The sequence below is a fragment of the Piliocolobus tephrosceles genome, chromosome 2 (assembly GCF_002776525.5).
Source record: "Piliocolobus tephrosceles isolate RC106 chromosome 2, ASM277652v3, whole genome shotgun sequence".
Taxonomy (NCBI): domain Eukaryota; kingdom Metazoa; phylum Chordata; class Mammalia; order Primates; family Cercopithecidae; genus Piliocolobus; species Piliocolobus tephrosceles.
The window spans coordinates 150,853,946-150,870,194 of NC_045435.1; the positions used below are offsets into that span (position 1 = coordinate 150,853,946).

General features: G+C 38.2%; 1 protein-coding gene across 5 annotated transcripts in view; it reads right to left on the bottom strand.

The window, feature by feature from the left end:
* The window catches only part of PLCL2 (phospholipase C like 2), a 220,206-nt gene that overhangs the window by 65,820 nt on the left and 138,137 nt on the right, over window positions 1-16,249 (bottom strand). For all 5 annotated transcript variants that reach the window (XR_002730694.2, XM_023207344.2, XM_023207345.3 and 2 more), the window contains exon 4: window positions 2,176-2,251. Coding sequence is in view for 4 of the 5 variants with exons in the window: in XM_023207344.2 (XP_023063112.1) it covers window positions 2,176-2,251 (76 nt within the window). In the remaining variant the exon portion in view is untranslated. The remainder of the gene's footprint in view (window positions 1-2,175; window positions 2,252-16,249) is intronic.

Below are 16,249 nucleotides of genomic sequence, written 5' to 3' on the forward strand. Positions count from 1 at the left end.
AAGATTCTTCAGCTTTTTAAGTATAAGCACATGTATCCCTTACTGAAATCAAACATAAACAGAAAGCCACATTATACTCAAAATTATCAAATTTTATAAACCAGTGAATTGACAATAACTCAAATTGTTGAATAGTTTTTTTCTGATAAACAGTTCTTTTTTCAAATTCCACAAAGGTCATAATTTTCATAGCAATACATGCATGAATGGAATCAAATAATTAAAATCAAATCATATTTAGTCAGTTAATATTTGGGCAACTACTCTGCGCAGAATGTTAGAACAGATGTCATGTGTAAGATACAGAGAGCAACTTGATATACAATCTTAGTGCTTTAGGAGGTTATTATCCTGTTTACAAGATGGAATGCATTAATAAAATACACAATAACTGAAGAAGCCCTACCAACTGAAGCAAATTAAAGGTTTAAAGGGCTCAATAGAATGCTTTAGGTAACATAAATCCTGGAATCTTGAAAGGTCTCCTAGAAGACTGTTGACATAATTGAAAAAGAAGAAAGTACAGATTGGCAGAGAGAACAGAGAAAGAAGTCTCAGCAGATGAGTGGTATGTGAAAATCTGATTAAGTAAAAACACAGGGAATGGGGACAGGCAGCCTGAAGCAGAGGGTGGATGGTTCACCATCCCTTCCCTTCCTTCCTCACTCTCCAGAAGCACCTTCCTTATCTATTGTCAACTGCCTCCCATCAAGTCTGCCCACGGACATGCTCTGCACACAGCTATTATGGTCAGTACCTGAAAGCTCAGGCCCTCTCCTGTTCTACACAAACACCAATGTCTCCCCAGTGCCTCACACACCAACTTGAGAATCCTGAGTAACACACAGTAAGTATTCAATATATTTACTGTGTTTAATTCCATATGTCCTGTTCAATTTGAAGGCTCCAGAAGGTAACCAATCATTGTTTTTTCATGTTTTGGTATGCAAGGGCTACCATGTACCTTATGCATACAGAAGTTCAAAACACACCTATTAAATGAATGAACAGATGATTTAATAAATTTTATATAATATTGGCAAAATGGTGGGCTTGTTGGTAGATGACCTCACTCCTCCTGGTGAGGTTAGGAGTTTAGATTTGTTATCAGAGACCCTGCTAAGCAACTGGATGGCTTTGTACAGGACAGTGACATGATAAAAAATGTGTTTGAAGAACTTGTTTTAAATGTAGATTGTAGGGAGAGTTAGCCTGGAAAGGACTAGAAATTGGAAGATCATTCTGCTAACAACATTTGCTGACAAGATTAGTAAAACAAGATGGGGATTGTGGAGTTTGTTGATTAGTCACTAATATGAATACTCTTTCAATAGATACTGGGAAAAAATGTGATACATATCCTTATCTTCGATCTATTTTAAACAAGTTCATTTCTGAGATAAGGGATTTTTCTTTTCAGAGTAGGTGATTTAGTTTTTTAAAGAATAGCAACCAAAAAGCCTTAGAAAGTCAGGACAGTTTTTTTTTTTTTTTTTAATGACTTGAAAATATTCTTTATATTAGAATCTCCCAAATCAACACTCAAAACATCAGAAAATTAAAAGAACTCCATTTTGTGTATTTTTATTACAATGCAGAATACTGAATTTTTTGGTTTTACCACAGCTAAAATTAACTGGATGATTGTTTACATAAGAAGAATTTTATAATCTGGTATAACATTTGGATGTTAAATTAATGAATTTATCAGCACTTGAAAATGCCAGTGTGTTAAAAAGTGTCAGGAGGTTGTAACTGGTACCCATCTCCTTTACAAGAAGCCATTCTCCCTCTGCTCAAGCCTTACCTATCCTACTGTGTACTAGAGTCACGGGTGACCAGCAGGAGCTTTGGCAACACAGTTAACACTGAAGAAGAGATTAGTGCAGAGTTTCTCAATCTTGGCTGTACATTAGAAACACCTGGGAATTTAAAATAGTTATTAATTCCCAGCCCCACACCTCAGACCAATGTTGATGTATTCTGAATGGTCCCCTCAGGTGAGTTTGTTACCTAATGCTGAGAACCACTGAATTGGTATTTTCTTTAGCTGTAGAAAAACAATTTTCTTATTTGATTTTCTTGATACAGCATCCAAAAAATGAAATAGTTTTGGGGCAAAGTATATGATGCTATTAATTTTATTTTAAAGAGAGGAAACAAACTTTCACTTACCTGCCTTCTGACAATGTACAATCTTTTCATATACAGCATCTGCATTTTCAATCAACGCCTTGAGGGACTGAATCATCTGCAAAGGGAACATTCAGACATGAGATTACACCGGACAACTAGACACCCTCCTGCATTCATGCACAAGGCTCTTCTCCTAAAACAGGCTGATACGATGATATCAAACGCTTTTTTATCTGACTTTCCACTACTCAACTTCAAATGTGCATGTGAAAAATGATAAAATCACGCATCCCCACATAATGATTAAAACAAGATGTGAATAGTATTACTTTCCAAGTACAGTGAGGCTCTTACAACACTGAACTTGAACCCTGAGCTAATAGTGAACTGAGTTCATTTCAGCGTGAAAAGCTACAAATATGCATGCAAATCTGATCTGAGTTTTAAACTGTATTTCTGGTTATCCATTTTAACAAAATTTTCAACTTCATCTTATAGAAAACTTCAACACCTACACACTTCACTCATTTTAGCCAAAATGTCTTCATATGAAATTCAGTTTAAAACATACAATGAGAAATAAAAAATAGCATTTGTTTGATACCATCCATCACTAATAGTACCTCTAAAACTAGTAGTTTTATGTTCCTATTAGTGGTTTTTAAAATGTTCAAATTTGAATTCTTATTCCAAATTGCATGTGCTTGTTTTAAGAGCTCAAGCTTGAAGAAGAGAAAGAATGAGTGAACAGCTGATCCATTATTTTACTCACCAAAAAGCTAGGAAAAGATCCCTCTGAAGTAATCTTGTTGGCTCTAAAATCATTATGAAAAGGAAATGGGATAGCCAGAAACAACCCTCATGGCTCAAATGGGTACAATTATGATATCTACCTTAGTATAAATTCTACATATTTTTATTTAAATGTCCAAATATTTTGCATTATAATATTACTCATCTATTTGACATGACCATCATATTTTAAGTAATAAACACCCATCCATTCCTTTCATTTCTGTCTCATTTTTTATTTATTTATTTTTTAAAGAGACACGGTCTGCTCTGTCAGCCAGGCTGGAGTGCAGTGGTGCATTCATACCTCAGTGCACTCTCCAACTCCTAGGCACAAGTAATCCTCCAGCCTCCATCTCCCAGGCAGCTGGGACTACAGGTGTGTGCCACCATGCCTGGCTAATTTTTAACATTTTCTATAGAGATGGGATCTTGCTATGTTGCCCAGGCTGGTCTTACACTCCTAGGCTCAAGTGATCTTCCCACCTCGGCCTCCCAAGTACTGGGATTACAGGCATAAGCCACCACATCTGGCCTGCCTTATTTTTCTTTATAGCATTTATCACTAACTGCCCTAGTAATTATTTTATAGTAACTAAATATATGTAGGTTGGATTATTTGTATAACTCAAAAACCACCATATTTTGGTAAGTTATACTTATTTAAAATATAACCAACATGTCTCTTAAAAAGTATACTGGCTTCTTAAGGTTAGTCAAACAGTATTTATCAACTTGTACAGTTCCAAAAAAATGGTAAACATCAAAAGTTTAAAGGCCAAGGTAGGCATTTATTTACACCTTCATAATGTATCTTTAATCATCACTGGGGTCTACTGTGTGGAAACCAGGGATACCTGACCTACAGGATACAACCCCTGTCCTCAAGAAGCCCACACCCTATGGCAGAGTTTGCACTTTGGAATTCAGTATTTTCAAATTCATTCTTCAAGATCTGAGTCATTCCTGTAAATTAAAATATTCTATTTTACAGCTTGACATATTGAACAGGCAGCGATACAAATGAACCGTTAAGAACTTTATTATACTGATATAAAGTCGTTTGTGCCATTACATAATTTGCATACTGAAAAGGTTCATACCGTCATCAGTAACCTTTTTCAGCTTTGATGTCAAGCCAAATGAGAGATACAAAGAAGCAAGGACTTCTTCAACCAAGGATGGTGATTGTCACAGCTTAGTATCAAAGAACTGGCCAACTGTGTCCCCATCATTCAAACAGGAAAAGGAAAAAAAATATGATCAATGAAATGAACCTAGTCATGAAACAAATGAGGACAGGAGCAAAAGCAGAAGGAGTGGAGAAGAACAAAACAGCAGCATTAAGTGGAGGCTCACACAAGCAGACGAGAAACTCATCCGGGGAACGGTGTAGCAACAGAAAGAGCACAGATTTACATGGGTTCCAATCCTGGTTCTATTACTCATTAGCTTTGTCATCTAGGACAAGATATTTAACCTCACAAGCCTAATTTCCTACCCATAAAATGAGCTTACTAAAGACATTACACCTCATAATGTGAGGATTAAATGAAAGGATGCGTGAGGAGCGACTGGCGCAATGAAGATACTTTCAAGTGGCAGCTGTCACGGTTGACTCCCCATTTATCCAGGAGGCCTGGCAGAGCATTTTCTGGTAGCCCCAAATTAGCTGAATGCCTTCCTTTCATATGTTCACTGGCAATGTTTCCAATACTCATTACTAATTTTAGTTCCACTTGAAAAGCTGGGTGTGATGAAGCTCAGAGAAACAAGTTGCATTATTATTCTTAGAATCATCTTCCAGTTTAAGTATCACCAAAGGATAAATAATTATGTACCTTCCAGCTATAAAATATATGCAAGGCTGAATAAATGCACATTCATCTCAAGGGTCCAGATACAGAAGCTCATCTGCCTCCTAAATTCTGTAACACTTGGAGGATTATTTGTTTATTCTTGGGACAATTGTTTACTGAGGCCCTCTATGTGTGGGACCCTGAGCTAAGGGCTGAGTATGAAGCACATGTACCCTAGAACTTAAAGTATATACATAAAAAAGAACAATTGCTGCACTAGGACTATGGTACAGAAATAAAACAGATGCATAAACAATAACTAAAAAGGTGGGATTGCTATTATAGCCTGTGAGCTATGGGATGTGATAAAATTAAACACTCTGAAGCTACAGCCCTTTGGTGGGATATTTAATGGTGAAGTACTTGCGGTGTAATGGTATGCGTGTTGACACCCACAGAATGATCCACTTGTGGCTTAGATTTCAATACAGGAAGTTCCTCTGCTGATAATGAGAGTGAATATCACCGCTGCCCCCCACTCATGAGTAGTATATAAAATATGAAGATGACTAATACAGCAGGGTGGAGAACACTAATAGTGAGAAGCCATTCCTCCTAGGTTTGAAAGTAAACAGCAGGAGGCATTTGCAGACTGTATTAGAGGGAATTCCAGAGGGAACCAGCCTAGGAGAAGGCAGGCCCATAGTAAACAATCAGCAAAGCGTAGACAAGGCAGCAGAAAACACATGCAGACCTCAGCAGAGAAGATTCATATTGTCACACCTGTTATCAAATATTTGTACTACTTGCTTCAGAAGGAAGAACTGCCAGTTAGGATCTTTTTATAGTTTTGGGGTACATATTTATTATTAAATTAATGTATGGTTAACAGTTTATAGTTCTTGTTCTTAACAGGCATATATTAATCTTCAACTTTTGCAGTATTGCATAAATTCTCCTTGAGTCTAAGAGTTCCTCTAGGTGCTCTTAAGGAAGCTCTCAGGACTGTAGGCCCCATAGGAACACCAGGTGCAGAGTCCAGCAGGCTTAGAGGACAGGTGAGGCGATGGGCCTTCAGGCCCCTGCTCAGCAGGCTGATGCTTCCCTTTCATTCTGTCGGCAATTATTATTGAACGTAGTGCAATAATACTGAGGATGCAGCAGAGACGACATGGGGCCACCAGCTGATCTAGCAGGGGCCACTTTCTGTCTGGGTCTCCTGCTTTATAACAAGCTGTGATTATAAATAGTACAAGTGTTGGTTGAATGAATCAAGATGAAAATAATTCAACACCTCTGCATCAAGTATGTACCTGGTGCTTTCTATTTTATTTACTGATCACATTATCCATGTGAGGTGAGTAATTGTGAGGTTAGTTTTACAGATGTGAACACTGAAGACCTACCTGAAACGTAAGCAACCTTTCAAGGTCATCTGGTACTATAGGTAAAATAACTCTAATTAGTAAGTCATGAAACTGGTATTCTGTATGGTCTTGAAGCCTCTGCTTTTTCCACAAAACCATGATAGGTCTTGACACATGAGTGGCAACTGCACAAGTGAAGATGAAAGGATGTTCCAACCAGAAGAAAGCACAAAAGCGGAGGAAATTTTGTAACTCCTAAAAGGTGTTACACACAATATAGTAATCTCATCTCAGCTACTAACATTGACCCAAAGTTTTTTTTCAGAATAGTATTTCTATAAAGCACTTTGAGAAAACATTTCAAAATGACAGCAATAAATTACTTGTCTCTATTTTACAATTCATTATTATAAATAATAAATAATTTATATTTAATGTGAAACTACTAGGATAGGCATCTCAGAGTAGACAAAAGCAGATGTGTGGGTAGTAATATCAATGCATGAGCCAAAGGAAAAAACTACTTTATCTTGTTTTCTCTGTGTATATTACATTGATATGTCACTAATGAATGCAAAGCCAAGTAGAGTGGTTAATTATATAAGCATTATCTGCATTAATGCAAATGCATGAATTTCATCTAGCCCCTATAAACACACAGGTGTAAGTCTTGGCACAGCAATCAGACACCCTGCTGCCAGCCTGAGTAACTCGCCACATGGATGCTTATATTGTTTTTCCCAGGGCAAGATGCTTTTATACAGTTGTTGCTAATGGATTTTCTATTAGTGGCCTGTTACCAGTACCTCCTACATTTCTGGAACTAAAGTGTTTGGAAAATCTATGGATTTAACATAGCCTAGAAATCTATTTCATAAATTTGATCACCTCTAATATAAGATTTTAAAACAGAATTTGAGCAGATGAAAAGCAGGAAATTTCAACTAAAGGCAAAGTAAAAATAAAAATTTATATTTTATTAAGGTGGAAAGAAACCAGAAATGCCTTTCATCAGAGTGCTACGTTTTGAAAGTAACTCCCATGTTAGTGTAAAGTAAACTTCTCTGTTTATAGACACAGCTATGAGAAGGGTTATTATAATATAAATATATTATATATTACTAGATTTCTATAGACTGCTCTTCATATTCTGTTTTGAAACTTGCTTATCAACTAGGAAAATTCCGTTTTCAGAATAAGCAAGTCTGTGATTTTATATAAGGATCTTATGTCTGATTTCAGACAATTCACTGAACTGCTCTTCATCCTAAGAATACAGATTTTGTTAATAATTATAAAAGCAGTTTGTCAATAATTTTAAATACTTGGGTGAAAGAAGTTTTAGTAATAACATCTTCTGAATTATAGATTATTTCCCCTTTATCTTGTTTCGAATCTCAGTTTCAGACAGAAAATCCCAACCTCAAAACTCCTTTCTTTGCCTGTCCTACTCAACACAGATGTGACTACTGCATCTTCTGTTGTAGCTGTTTCTAACGAAGTTACAAAGTCTTAGATGTCCTAAAGTTGCTATAAAAGAAAAATGCTAGAGAGTAAAAAACTTTGTTCTTTCACACGGATTCTATGATTACTTGACACATAACAGGGAAGTATCTTTCCAAACTCAAAGAATGTAAAGATTACCATTCTCAAACATGCCAATGGACTTACAACAATGATGGACTATACACCTGGCCCTAACCACTGAATGCCCCCAAACTGCCATGACCACCTTGGAGATCCATGATAGGCCTCAGTGGACCAGTAAACACCCAGGTAGCAAGATGTGGCTTCAGGCACCACCAGGCTCAGGATGACCTTGGGAGGATTGGACCAAAGCAGGACTTGCTTCTCTGGACTCCAGGGGTGAATACAAAACAGCAAATGTGTTTGTGGACAAGGTTTTCGGAAAATAGGAACTAATTCAATCCAAAGTAATTTTTTCCCATCTAGTCAGAATTTTCTGAATGGCAGCCTCTGTTATGGTTTAAATGTGTCCCCTTCAAAATTCAAGTATTGCCAATGTGATTGTATTAACAGGCAGGGCCTTTAAAAGGTGATGAAGCCATGAGGGCTCCTCCCTAGTCAATGGGATTAAGGTCCTTATAAAAGAGGTTTCACACAGCGTTCAGCTATTGTGCCCTTTTGTCTCGCGCCACATGAGAAGCCAGTCAGAAGACCCTCACTAGATACCGAGCCTTGATTTTGGACTTCCCAGCCTCCAGAATTATGAGAAAATAAATTTCAGTTTTTATAAATTGCTCAGGCTGTGATATTCTGTTTTCAAAGCACAAAATAGACGAAAACAGCCTCTTAAAGCTCAGCGTCCCTGGTGGATGGTCAGCCTTGTACTGTGTGGCCCTGCAAAGCCAGTCAGTTCACTAATGCCATGAATAGGACAGAAAGTAAGATCAAGATGCCCTCAGGAATTTGTAAGCTTTGGTGCTTTTTTCTGAAATCTTGAAAGAAACAGCTCTCTGAGTTAGCAATATAATCTGTCTTTTTAACACTTTAAAATAATTATTACTGTGTGGGTGAAGAATTTTGTTTGATTCTAAAACATCAGGATTTAAGACTTCTCAACTGAAATCCAGAGGTAAGTTTTTCCTTTACTAAAGCTGCCAAGTACAGAGAAATCTTACAAAGTTGAACTAATGGAAGAGGCACCATTTATAAAGTTGTTGTTGGAAAATACAGTGTACTTTTAAATACTTGAACATAATATAAAAGTCACATATTTAAATTGAAATACTAAAAGATTATTGCTGTAGAGGTCTTTGGCCACCTATGCACTACAATTAAACCCAGCTCCCCTTTCCATCTCACATGGCGGGAGCATTGTGGCTGCAGTCCACCGTGGGAAGGACAGAGAGCTGGTGCCTATCCAGAGGCCGAGGTCTGCCATATCATTAAGAGCTGTGGTCATCCTCTCTTCCAGCAAGGTCACTATGAAAACACTTTCTAAATAACAAACCGTTTCCAGAGTAACTTGTCCTGGGTTTCTTATGAAACTTCATTTCCACTACCACATCTTTCACTACACAATTTATACGGAGGAAAAAACCTATATAAAAGAAAGTTATAGAGAGAACCTGAGATGTGCTTTATAAAAAGTACTACTCAATTGTTAACAAACATATAGAGGAGCATATTTTTGGGTGCTGCCACACACAGAACCCTGCTGCAGGCATGATGCGGAAGGGCAGGACTTGAAATTATGTAAAATATTGTTAAGCTTTCTAGGCATCTCAACTTGTGTTAAAGAATGTAAGGAAACATGGATAGAAAAGGAGTAAGGGCCAGATTGGATTAGATATGAACTTCTACACTGTAGAGTTTGAATTTAATCACAAACCCTTGACAATTTTAAGCAGAGGTGTTGTGATCAAAGTAAAATTTCAGAACCATGAACAAGCATCAATGTGAAGGAAGAAATGGCAGATGGGGGCACAAAAGTGGGAACACGAAGCAGGTGGGGGCCACCACTATATGACAGACATGAGAGGCAGCAGAGGGGCTGGAAAGAAAGGATGACATGAAGAGATTACGTGGGGGAGGACTCCAAGGCTGATTTGCTGTGGGCACAGAAGGAAGAGCCAAGATAAGAGAGGAAAACTAGTCAGGATAAGAAAAATTATAACACACCTTACAGTTATAGAGTGCTTTACAGTTTACAACTAGACATGTTACACACCCCACAGTTATAGAGTGCTTTACAGTTTACAACTAAACATGTTACACACCCCACAGTTGTACAGTGCTTTACAGTTCCTTTAAGTATGTTAATGCATTTAGGATGTGAACTTCCACCCTAGTTGAGTTGAGCTGGTGGTTACAGTAGGGAAGTTTAAGAATCTTGAGTAGCAACCAGAAATTGTGTGACAGCTTGGTTCTGGCACTGGATAATCAAAAATTTTCTGCACAGAGGTAGTAGCTGAGATGAAAGAATGTCTACATCTCTGAGGAAGGAATTTTAAAGATGAATGAACATTGCATGATGCTCCAAAATCACTGGAATAAGCAGAGAGAATAATAACTAGTATGACAGGTGCAAGAGTGGTCAGAGGGCAGGAAAAGAACAAGGATGCTAAACATTTACAGATGTGTACAGAGAGAGGTGCTGGAAGGACGGTGAGTCCACAGTATTGGAAGCTGTGGACCTGGTCATTTGGTGATCTTGAGTAACTGTGAAGAAATATACAGCAAGTCCTCTCTTAACATGAATAGGTTCTTGGAAACTGTGACTTTAAGTGAACAAGGTACAACAAAACCAATTTTACCATAGGCTGACTGATACAAACAAGGGTTAAGTTTCCACAGCGTATTTCTGGTCACAAAAATGTCATCAAACTTCTCAATAAAGATCAAAACACTTCTTCTTCTTTTTTTTTTTTTTTTGAGACAGAGTCTCACTCTGTCAACCAGGCTGGAGTGCAGTGGCCGGATCTCAGCTCACTGCAAGCTCCGCCTCCCGGGTTCACACCATTCTCCTGCCTCAGCCTCCTGAGTAGCTGGGACTACAGGCGTCCGCCACCTCACCCGGCTAGTTTTTTGTATTTTTGGTAGAGACGGGGTTTCACCGGGTTAGCCAGGATGGTCTGGATCTCCTGACCTCATGATCCGCCCGCCTCGGCCTCCCAAAGTGCTGGGATTACAGGCTTGAGCCACCGCGCCCGGCCAGATCGAAACACTTCTAATTTTAAGTGCTGAAATAAATGCAAACTATACATACATTTAAGAAAGATTAATGAAAACAAGTAAGATCATTATTTACTCAATTTGTGGTGAATTCGTGACAGGAGTCATAGTGGTGGTGTATTAAATCAACAAATGTTAACAGTTAACAAATATTGCTGTGCATTTGGATGATTGCCAAATACCTGATAAATTTTTATTTCCCAATAACTTATATGCATTCATTCATTCATTTATTCATTTTCCAACCCACTTATTCCAGATCAAAGGTGGCCAGAGCCTATCCCAGCAGCTCAGGGTACAAGGCGGAACCCACCCTGGACAGGATGCCATCCCATCTCAGGGCACATCCACACTCACTCACACTGAGACCCTGAAGATTGTCCAGTTCATCTAAGTTCACATCTTTGGTATGTGGGAGGAAACTGGAGTACCTAGAGAAAACCTACACAGACTTGGGGAGAGCATGCAAACTCCATACAAGTGGCCCCAGCTGGGAATCAATTATTTTTTCCCCTTCGATGTTAAAACAAAATGATGCTGAACAAAACGACATTATTCAAGGACCTGCTGTAACTGCAGTATGACAGTTCTGCAATCCTAAAACTCACCTCACTATACAAAACTGTGCAATAAAAACCACAGGGCTTATAAGGAAATTGGGTTAGGGGCACAACACTAAAAAATTTGCAGTGACACATAAAAAAAAAAAAAGACATCGAATAAAAACAATATGACAGTTCTGCATATGCTAAATGGTTAAAGAATGAAAAAATACTACAATCAACGTGGCACTTAACCTTGAAAAAGACCTGAAGGTTGCTGGTGGAAGTGGGTGTTGGAAGAGTTGCAGCTTGTGAGTCACTGTGAAGTGGTGGAAGGAGGGTGATCTGAAATCTAACGGAAAATTGTAACACAAGATGTAGAGGGTGTAGCTCATAACACATTTTGTGAATTGAAGAATATGGTGGACGTCTGAGGGGTGTGTGTGTAATTTCAGTTCACCCAGGTGCAGTTTTGTGCACACAAAATTGTGCATACGCAAATGCAAAATTTTTGGTATGCTCAAATCATTACTTAACATATAAACTGCATTCAAGCAAGTTTGAATGTTCAAAACAAGTATTTGTAGTACAACTTACTATAGAAGGGAGAATACTTCAAAATATTTCCAAAAAATTTGTTTACAAAATTATTCTATGCAATTTTATTTGAAGTCTAAGTTAAACTCTCAGTTTCTGCCACATTCAAAGCATGGTTTTGGCATCATACAAGTCTGCCTCAACACTGTATTCAACTATTTTAATGATCATTTCTTGCCAGAGAACAGATGCCAAATGCTATATAAATCTGGAATGAATTATGAATTAAGAGTGACCCAGGGTCCACATGTGGGAAGCTAACTATTCTCTAACTTTTTTCAATATACTCTAACTTTTCATAAAGCTCTCTTCAGAGCTAGGGTAGTACCTAAGGGATCAATGTGTCTTTCCTGTTACATAACTTTTATCTAAACCCTGATACAGTCTGAACCTCTCATGTACTACATTTCAGATAAAATCCTATATAATAACATCCCATCTTGTCTGTAGGTATCTAGTTGAATTTTCACATTATAAAAAGCCGCCTCTAACACAATCAATGTCTCTATCACTTCTCACCCTAAATTAATATATAATCATATTCACACACTTAGAAGGGGGCCACATTTCACAGGCTAAACTTTTAAGTGCAGTTTCTGAATGTAATCACCATACAAACATAAGATACAGGCATATGCTTATCATATACAAGTGTAACATAGGTGTCTCCTGCATTCACTCAATAACCATTTGGATTCAGCATAACACTCATGAAATAAATAGTATCACGTAATCAAAAGAACCAGTTTTGCCTTTGGTTCCTACTTTCTACAGGTGCTGTGTGTCCAATGCGCACTGCACCATTTACAGTTGTGGGTATTTCTGAGAGGCACTTCCCACATTAGCCACTAGAAGTCCTTAGTAATACACATTTGTTAGGCTGGGAGGAGAGGAAAAAGGAGCAAAGATAAGGAAAAACAGCACAAACAGGATAGTGGGCAAAAAACAAAAAAGCACATCTAGAGGATTAAAAGAAAAACAATCGACAAAATCATAGAGGCAGAGCTTAGAGGGATCAAAACATTTATGTCACCAAAAACTGTGCTTTTAAATTAGGTAAGAAATTTTTATTTTTATGCAGACAACTGAATGAGCCATAAAGTCACAACTAAACTTAGATTTAAAAGGTATTCACCACTTTTCTAGATTAATTGAGATTTAGCATTACCAGAAGTCTCCATGTCTTCCCCAACATATTTAAATAGACTGGAGGCAATAGCTTGGGGAAAATTGAAAAGGGTGCTGGAGGAGTTCCAGTTGTACCAAAAGATTGGTTATGAAGTCAATGAATATACTTTAAATACTTATCCTACTCTACATTTTTGGAAAGTATTTAAAATTTTAAAATTTCAAATTTTAGCTTTTAACCAAAACTTAGTTAAGAAATGGAAGTTATTTAATCTTATTTCAGGAAATAAACAGAATTTCAAAAAATGGAAGGAGTTTTGAATTTGATTTTGTAGTTTCTGGTCCTGAACAATATAATATTCATAGGAAAAGCAAAAAAAAAAAAAAAAAAAAAAAGTTGAAAATCGAGCAACAAAACAGAAGCTAAACTACCCTGCAAAGGAACTCTGCTGCAATTATGAAACTATCCAGAAAAGCTATGTAATAATTTCTACCAGTGTATGTGGTAATTTATTACACTATGTTTTTCTATATGAAGAGACCATGCGCATTTAAATGATAATAATCCTCTTACTTCTCTATTTTATTATCAACCTTACATGACCAGAAGTCTTGTTAGGGGAGAACTTGGTATACTATATATCATTTTGTACATGATTACTGTGGGAAGCCTTATATAATAGTCTCACATTAAACAATCTACTTTATAGCACATGATAAATTGCTTTGCACCATGGTCACCTCAAGGATGTACACACACACAAACCCCATCCTTTCCCAGGTCTTTGGTCATGTCAGCCTCTTAACACTGTAAAACACTTCTCAGCTTTTCTAAGCTATAATAATGATGTGCTTACACGACATCCTCATCCCATCCTAGACAGCATGAAATTTATGTGTGCCGTGTGCTCAAGTATTCTCTACAGTCATGAAAGGAGGAAGGGATGTGGGTAGGTGAAGGGATTTAGCAACTGAGAAGGAACTTTCAACAGGTGCTGTGCGCAGCCAGGTGCAGTCCAGCGAGGATGGAGTCCACAGCCACCTTGCTGGCTTACTCTCTAGTAAGTGCCTGGAAAGAGGGCCCAGGGTCAGTGTCCCTCCCTTGGTCTTGGAAATGTTAAAGATAGTGAGTTCAGAGGCTATATCTTGAATAGAGGGTAGTGTCTCCAAAAAAACTGATGAGAATGGTTCAAAACCTGCTCTGAATCATTCCCGCGGGAGGAAAAGGGAACTTGAGCTGGGTAAACCCAATTATTCAGTAAGCAAGCTACTTCTGAAGAGTACATTAGGAACTTCTGGATGCTACATTAACTCTTTCAAGTCACTAAGGACCCTTTAGTTCTGACATGCTCACTTGAAACTATTACTACTAAATTAATTAAATTTCAAAAGATACAATTTGAATTAAACATAGTACCACTTTTATTACTGCCTATTTATATCAGGTCTTTTCTCCAAGGAGATAAAGGTGATTTAGAAACTCCTAATTAACAGAAGGTAATTTAATCATAGTCTTACTGTAAGGTATCATTAGTTTCTCTCAAGTCTGTGATAACTAAGTACAGATGTTAGTTAAAAGAGGAAAGCAATTGTAGACTTCTCTGTAATGAAAAGCAATACTTTTTTTTCAAACACAGCAGAGTGTCCAGTTCTCCAGGAACAGCAGAGCTGGAAGAATGCATCTGAGCAGCTACTAGAGTATTTACTGTATAAACCCAGCCGTGGTGTTCTTCCTGATGTTGACCACATAACTCACATGTTCTAGTATCTTCCCTTTTCAGAGCAGAGAGACAACTTGCCAAGGAAGATGATGAGAAAACTTACCTTTTGCTTTTCATTTTGAACTTTAAATCTGACTTTATGAAATGGTATAACCATGCTCTGTATAAATAACAAAGTGGGTCATCACAAATGTGGCTCTGGAATTTGGAGTGATGTTAAACTCACACATAGGTCTTCAAGCTTCAGGAGCTATATGCATCCAGCCTTTGAAAACTAATAATGACAATCATAATGACTATGATTTATTGAATATTTATTATGTTCTAGTCTATTTACAGGTATGTAGTCTTATTTATAATCCTTTGAGGTTGTGATCTAATGTCTATTGTAGAGTTTTAAAAATGAGCTTGGGCTGGGCACAGTGACTCACACCTATAATCCCAGCACTTTAGGAGGTTGAGGCTGGAGGATCACTTGAGGCCAGGAGTTCAAGACCAGCCTGGGTAACACAGTGAGACCCCATTTCTTAAAAAAAAGAAACAGCCTTGTCCCCAGTCACACAAGTAAGCACTAGTGCAGGAGCTAGCTCATTTGCAGAGGCTCATCTATTTCCTAGGGTGCAGTCTTGTGTGTATGTGTTCACATCCCACGCACACCTACCTGGGTGGTCTGTGAATACACCACTGTTCTTATTAAGATGTGCCCTTTGCAAAACATGCCAGGGAATATCTTCTGTTGCCCTTGGAGCCAGTTCATGGTGGCAGGTGAGATAAAGATGAAGACAAGGATTTCCCAAGGCGGAGCTGGAGCTGGTGGATGCTGTGTGTGGTTGAGGGGAAGGGGAGCCAAGGCTTTCTTCCCTGGGAGATGTGGTTTGGCTCACTCACCAGGGTCAGTAGGTGTTGGGGAGTGGGGGCCTGTAGCAGCTGGGGGAAAGTGGCTATCTGGCTTTCAAGAATTTCTCTGCTCAGCTCAAATGGAGCCTATCCCCACCTAAGGCTTCCCTTTTCTCGTATGACCCCAGTCCATGTGCTAACATCATTGCACACCACAGCCTCTGACTATCAGCTCATGCAACAATTGATTTATGAGCATGCTTGGGAAAAATCATAAAACACTGTACACATATGAGGGATGTTCCCACCTTAGGTGGCTTAACTGCACCAGGTTGCTCTCCTATCGTAGCCAGATGAATAACTAGGGGCTCTCACATTTTCCTCCTCCTCTCTTCTGCACTAAGCTCTTCTATACAGTTTTTTTTTTTTTTTTTTTTAAGGGCATATGAATCTTTAAGGAGGGAATTTCAGATAGGATCAAGGATCCTCTGGTAAAAGGTGGGGAGACATCTAGGGTCTGAAAAAGAGGTAAAAGATCCAGGAGCTGGGATGCTCAGATCTTCCTTCTCAGGACTGGTCTCTCCGGCCTCTAGTCCCTCTCTCCCTACAAGCATCTGGAGCTGTCCAAGCAC